This window comes from Ruditapes philippinarum, unplaced genomic scaffold, assembly GCF_026571515.1.
Source record: "Ruditapes philippinarum isolate M1 unplaced genomic scaffold, ASM2657151v2 ctg1501_1_1_1_1, whole genome shotgun sequence".
NCBI classification, from domain to species: domain Eukaryota; kingdom Metazoa; phylum Mollusca; class Bivalvia; order Venerida; family Veneridae; genus Ruditapes; species Ruditapes philippinarum.
Window position 1 is genome coordinate 246,833 of NW_026865261.1, and position 7,733 is coordinate 254,565.

The window sequence follows — 7,733 nt, forward strand, 5'->3', positions numbered from 1 at the left end:
AATCTTCAAGTTAAACTTTTTATCCGAGTATAATATTATGCTATATGTCGGTAAATATATTTATTAATATATGTATTGACAAGACATCGCAATAAGACACTTTTAGAATGTTTAATTCAAGTAATTAGCTTAGTAATTAACAAAACACATAACCATGAAATGTCTTGGCCTTTTGTCTAGTAAATTATGTTATATCAAATGTTATTTTACGCAAAGCCATTAATAGGTCATCATTCTGATGGAGAGTATATGTAATTATGTATAATTAATGTTATATTATACATACCTCAGGACACTGAAAATAAACAAAATAAAGAATGATAAGAATATAAATCGAATTACATTTATGGTTCAAATTTCAAACACATCGATCATGGCATTAAAGACGAATATTGTATAAAAAAACGTACCAATATTCAATGTGATACCAGCAATGTGGAAAAAAGTAAAAGTAATCTATTTGGCGCATCATAACCTGTATAAATATTGCAGACAATTTAAATGAAATCTATACGTATAATAAACATCCAGCATTAGTATAATCCAAATACGGTTAATACTGATAGACAATATAAAAGTGATATGTATAGACAGAATTCTACCCTTGCATATTTTTCAATGTAACATATAAACCTTTTTGTGAAACATGTTAAAAATAGAATTGTGCAAAACTATACCTTTATTATTCTGAGTTTTTTTTAAAGAACTGTTTTATTTGCTTGAAGACGTTCCAGTTCTTATATGATATTTGAGCAAAAGTATTTAGATAAATTATAGCAAGTTTCTTATAAGTTTCTGTTGACAATGTGTTCCTTTAATCAAATAACCGCTAGCATTGTTACCCTATCATTTGGATATATCATTATGTTAATAATGTGGCTACACATTTTGAGCGACACTTCTTTAAATTGTGATACTTTGTAAAAAATAGTTTATTAATGTTTGGACAACTTGTGTCAGTGTAAGTTATCGTGAGAGAAGTCCTACAGCTCGAAGAAATGGGATTTAAGAATATTTGTTTTTCTAATGATTGATTTTTTTAATTATTTTTTTTAATTCTTTTTCTAGTTTTTCTCATCTTCTGTTTTCTTTCTGCACTATGTTTTATTATTTCACTTCTAAGAATAACCCAGAAGTTTTAAGTAAAGGTTGGGAGTTAATATCTAATCTGAATCTTCATAATTACCTGCAGCGTTATTTTCTTTTTACGTAAATCAACTCAATTGTGTATATGTAATGTATTATTAACTAGATCAATATATATATATATGAGTTTTTTGTTTTGTTTATGTTTTTTTTTGGGGGGGGGTGGGGTCAAAAGAGTGCAAATAAAATTCCAATAACCCCTTCCCCTTTCATATTCAAATAATTTTAAACAAAAAACCTGAGTACTTGTTCTATTACCTGTAAGTATTTTACAATTAGTTACATAATTCAACATATCCTTGTTCAAAAGAAAAAGAAAAACCTTATTTTGCTTTCTTATCGGAGTCTTTCCTTTTCAAGTATTTTCTTATTTGTTGCCAGTTAGAACACGCCATTCGTCTAAATAATTTTAATGTTTTATAGTTCTTGAATACATTATCTGCTCGAGGGTTACTGATATGCATGTTATTTTCATAATTTACTGAGGGATTGATAACAAAATTTCGAGTTCTGCCAATCATCAAGTTATCATTACCAATTTCAAATATTTTCTGTTTAATATTTTCATAAAAAGCCGGTTTGTCATCATTTGACCATATAAATTCATAAATTAGTAAGTCTGCAGTTCTGTATACGAAGAACAAGATAATTTCCATTTTCGTAACTGTACAAATGTAAAGAAAAAGGAAAAGAAAAATGTAAAAAATGTATATACTTTCTAGTTTTTGCTCCAAAAAAAATTAATTCTAAACAACATCATTACCCCTCCTCTATTATGTTTATATTGGCTAAAAATGCGTCATATCCCCATTCTTTTTTAACAAAGGAACATAAATTTTCTTCAATGTAAACATCTTGCAGACACATAATAATTATCATATTTTTTAAAATGATAAAGAAATCATGAAGTTTAGTTTTTTTCCAAGTCATTAACATTTTTGTGTGAATATGATTAATTAATAACCTGTTAGGTAAAAAAAAACACACAGTTTCGTTGAAACAGCCTAAATAAAGTTATAACCTTAAAATTTGAAAGCCATTATATAAACTATGTGTAGGCGTCATTACTAATAAGATTAGGGATATGCAATAATTATATAAAATCTTTGTTAATAATTGAAAATACCATTTCAACAAACACAAAAAACAAAAACAAACTAAACAACAACAACGTTTGCGTCATCAATTTTATCTAGCATTATAGATTATGTATTCAAAACATAACAAAGCATTGATTACAAATACACGGACCTATAGCACTGTACACAGTATAAGACGATTGACCATAGAACGTACATAAATATTAGATGGGTATTTTAAACAGATGATTGATAGTGGTCCACATATAGGAATTATATTAATAATGCTATTTGATATATAATTATTAGATGGTTTATAAATGAACACCATAAAAATCATCACTTAATTAATTGCTGACATCTGATAAGCCAAATAAGAAACTATAAACAAACAAGTAAGACAACATTCATATCTAATAACTTTTTATAAGAATAAATCTACTCTGTGTGTGTAAACATGTTCATCAAGAAAAACAATCACAAGCAAATATCATTCAATAAAATACAAACGTCTTAAACTTACTTACATTGTACATTTGATTTTATCTCCCACTTGCCACGATTGTTGATGCCATGCATATAATTCCCTTCAATTTTGATAAACACTTATAAAAGAAGAACAAAAACACGATTATACAATATAAAACTAGCAGAATTGGAAAACATACTTTTCATAAGTATTTATAAAAATATTGCATTTACATGAAATAGTTGAATGTGTTTGGTTCGAAATTTTTAGCTATACATGACATGAATTAATCCTTGAATAATAATTCCTTATTTTAATCGTGTGTTATTTGTCAAAACCATAAAACTAGTATATTATTCAAAATTCAAAATGTAGTATAAAGATGTCATGTAAGAGGAATAATGCAACCGAGAACAATAAATCTGTCTTTTTACACTTTATTTTTTTCCAAAACATATCATATTGTTTAATTTTCTAGATGTTTCATTTCCTTTCTAACAAGATTGAAAAAAATATATACTTGAAAATTTACAATAAGGATTAATCCTGGCTACAGTTATGCTACGATTAAAAACCATTATTCTATCTGTCATGTGTTACTATATCCATTTGGTTATTTTGAATTTTATTTTCTATATTAAGCAGCTTTTCAAAAACTTTTATCGAAGCTAACTTTAACCCTTTCATTAAATGAAACACTTACATTGAGAAACGCCGATATAGCAAACCGTTATGCGGGTCACTTATTTTGAATAACTTATAGAACTGCAGTTTTAAAAACCTCAACTCTCAAGACAAGTTTTTTATTTATTCTTTAACAATTTATAAGTACAAACGTATCTTTTATGAACTATTCTTCTTTTCAATTCCTGCCTTTAAAAATACATTTCCTTTAAAAAAATTCTGATTTGAAAAGCATTGATTTCATGGGTAATTTATTCAACGTCTGCATTATGTTATTAAAATTTATTTTAAGAAATGAAAACAATATTGTCAATGTTAGGTATTTTCTGAACAAAAAGCATTGTTTGTATGTTCAATATTACATGTCATTTCTTTCTTTTTCCTAACAATCATTTACCATAGTGTGATTTTACTCTTTATTTGCTTTTAGGCATAATTTACATTTCCTTATAAAATATTCTGTGTATTACTTTGTTAAAAAAAATTCTTGGAAAGAGAAAATCATATTGACAAAAATCTTTGATAACCATCTCTACATTAAGTAAATATTTTCAATTTGCTAACATTCAGACAATGTCAATGCGAAAATATTTTCAAAATGGCCCAGTGCTCTATTTTAATAAATAAATTGTCATTGTTTTCATATTTATTAAGCAAAGATGTTCTGGACATTTTACAGAAAAAAAATGTTATCAAACTAGAAAACTTGTATAATTTAAAGCTAGGCTTAACAAATATTTTATCATAATCATAAATAATCTCCAAACTTCATCTTTAATGGTGTTTAGTACTTTGAAGGTATTGCACGTCCTTATTATGATTGCATGTCCTTATAATCATGCATTTCCTTTCAGAAAGATAATGTTGGCATTTGATATAAAAGCGCTGATTTATTTTGATTTTTTTCAGAATGTACAGGTAAGTTTTATACTATGAAAAAAAAACAACTAGTTAAATAAACGGTACAAATAATGGCTTAATGATTTAAAGAATTAACTAAAAATGCAACTATGTTCCTATTATTTACATGCACTAACATGTTATACATGTTTATTCAACAGTTCTTCGGTTGATATAAGTATTTTTTTAATCGAGTATTTGATAAAGGTGTTGACATATATGGCTTCAACATCTCGTTTAATATAATCATACTGATTTCGATTTGCACAGCGAATATATTGTAACCGTACAAACGTTTCGCATAATATTTGAACATGAACTAAGGTTGCAAACATTTTGCCAGCTACTCTTACTTGTTTTTACTTTTTCCTTCAGAAAGATCTATTTATCATTAAAATGACGACACAATTTCCGTTTTTAAAAAGGTCAACTATACATGTACATATACTTTAATTGAGTTACGTAAACTAAATTTGTGTATATATTTCTGTTAACCTGTATGTATTTATAAAACGCTGACAATATGGTAACGGCACAAGTAATAAAATCATGTTATTATTTAATTTTTTGGGGGATGGGGGTGAAGTTGGGGGAGCATCTGACGTCTAGAAATAATTGGCTTTATATTGTATTTGGTTAAGTATTTTTCTTTTCTTTTTCGTCGCTTAAATATTTAAAAAGGAAAGGTATGACTGAGTCTTAACAATAAACAGTGTACTCATACCTTCCGTCTGAATGATATCCATGGGAATCATTTCCTAAACCCGGTAAAAGATTATCAGGAAAGTCATCCGGCACCGCACCAATAGCTATAATGAAATTATATAATTATATAATAACTATATATATATATGAAAACATTCTATGGTTTATGTTTACTATAAGACATATTTATTTAACGAGATTAATGAACAATTGAGTATGTAAAAGAAACGAGTCATGATGTTTATTGTAAAGTATCATGTTGATAATCTGAAAATCAGCAAAATGATGAAAATAAAACAAATAGTTATTTAACATGATTTGGATGTGATGTATAGCTGGCAGAATATAAATTAATTTCCAGCAAATATTTACCGATAAAAATATAAAAATCTTACTAAATACTGTAATATCTTTGCATGATAAATACGTCAGTAACTTATTACAGGAAAAGTTCATCTAAGTTTGTTTATGACGATAGGCTTTCATGGTTTTTACTGGATTATATCATACTTTTAGGATGCATATACATGTAAGTCTTGTTGGAGAGTTTACACGTCTTAGCAGCATTATAGTACAAAATGTATTTAGGTTAAATATATGGCTTGTAATACATTTGATAGAACGAAAACTTTTACCTATAACTCCGCCACTTCCAAGACTCACAATCTCGATTTCAAAAATGTCACGATGCTTAACTGTGTGAGTGTTAATAAATAAACCAAGGTAACCGTTTGCCTTTTCAGCAAAACTGAAAACAATCACTCGTATATAAAATCAGATAGTACATTTTCTTTAAATAAAATTAGGTTTTCAACGTATTTAAACATTAATTTTACGATACATTTTAAGATAATGCATATAGATAATAAAGTCCAAGTTCTTATATAGAAATATGTTATGTTCCGTCACCTGATGAATTCTCCGGCAATGATGAGTTTTTTGCAAACAAGCTGCCTGCCCGGCAACGGCTGAAAACAAAATATAACGCAAAGTAAGCAATTATTTATTATTGCATTTGAAATATAAACACTCTTTACATTTACAATATATATTGATTTCGTAATGATTGGATTCGTCGTTTGGATAAATCTAAAATTAAAGTTACAAAACACCGAAATATTAAATGATACTTACTTGATTTGCTGGTGAATGTTGAGCCTTTTTCGTCGATGTTGCTCTGTTTTCTCTTACCGTTTCCTTGGGATAACACAAAACTGATGAACCTTTAAAAGATATTCACTTGATTAACTTTGAAATTAAATAAAAAAACATGTAGCAATTAATTACATGTTTTGTAACCGTTTTATTGATAAGACACATATTTTAAGATTATCCTTATAATCCTGTTTAAACATCCAAGTATCATCAAAATTTCTATAATAGTTAAAATAGTTAGAAATATACCGTTATCCGATTCCTTTGGCTTATGCACAGTTCCTAGTTGTTTACAAGTTTTCACCAATTGTTCGAGGTTACAGTCACGCTTGAAATTGTACGTTTCGATCGTATTGTTATATTTAATTCTTTCTAACTGGTGATGGAAGAGATGAAGATTTTGTGTGTATGACAGGGAACTGATAAACAATTTGTACGGTTGATCAACTTCTGATTGCAATGTGACTCTCATGCCATTTGTTTCATCAACAAGGCTTTTATTTTCTTTTTCCAGGTTTTCGATTTTTTTCATGTCTGCTGCCATGATATCATCTCCATATTTTAGCATTGCATCAGCAAGTTTTGTGATATGTGAAATAATTTCATCCCTGAATAATTTGACGTCAAGAGCAAACTTTTTGTTGACATCTTTTATATGGTCCTTGCTGCGCCCGATGCTTTGTAACATAGATCTCGCTTCACCGTCATACTTCTCTATGTCCTTCTTTAACTGTTTGAACTCTGCACTGTTTTTATATCCATCAATGTGTTGAAGTATATTCTTGATTTTACAGGGTTTGTGGGAGATTACCATACAATCACCACACCCTACTTGGCCATGTTCAGGGCAGAAAAATTCAATATACTTATTGAGGTGTTTAGTACAATTATCAAATTTTGTTCTTTCTTTGCTTTTAGATTTAGCCTCGACTGAGTGGACAAGCTGATGACCCCGGTTAAGCTTGAATTGTTTATGTGTATCAAAACACCTTTGACACATTTCTTCTTCGCATTGTAAACAAAAACCATCCGAGAATGCTGACGTCTTAAGATGCGTACAAGGTTCACAATTATAACGAAGTTTTATGTCAGATATCTCCATTTTTTAGCAGTGGATTTATCTGAAATACACAGTTATACACTATAGTTATAGCCGGGATATCTTCTAAAATTACTATCTTTTAAACATTAAATATTTATTTTACAGCTTGCTTTAAACAAGTTTCTTTAGTAAATGTTTGATAAGGGACGTTTCTTGCTATAATTAGGCTTGTTATAAACAAAAGTATTATTTTTTAATTTGAATAAAGCAGGAGAAATATCTTGGCTTTAACAATAATTGAACTCATTCTTGATCTGAATATCAAGTATTGTTTTGATCAGATGATTTAAAATATTTAGACTTGACCAAGTTTGGCACCAAAAAGTAATGGCGCAGCATAACTTCCTTTACCTAGAAGTGGGTTCACAGGTATTTGAATGCTTGCATGAATTTTATTCACGTATATGAAACTTTGTTTTTTCAGGGTGTGTTACCAATTCGATATGTACATCTCGTTACAGATATCTGGGTATTTTAGATCTATGATTATTTA

General features: G+C 28.3%; 1 protein-coding gene across 1 annotated transcript; it reads right to left on the minus strand.

The window, feature by feature from the left end:
- Positions 1–2,752: 2,752 nt before the first annotated feature.
- Positions 2,753–7,256, minus strand: LOC132728412 (uncharacterized). Its single transcript, XM_060714058.1, has 6 exons — positions 6,388–7,256; positions 6,118–6,206; positions 5,893–5,951; positions 5,619–5,731; positions 5,003–5,087; positions 2,753–2,830 (listed from the first exon to the last, which is right to left on the minus strand). Exons 1-6 carry the CDS (start codon positions 7,238–7,240, stop codon positions 2,815–2,817), a joined length of 1,215 nt encoding a protein of 404 aa, XP_060570041.1. The 5' UTR covers positions 7,241–7,256; the 3' UTR covers positions 2,753–2,814.
- Positions 7,257–7,733: the final 477 nt, after the last annotated feature.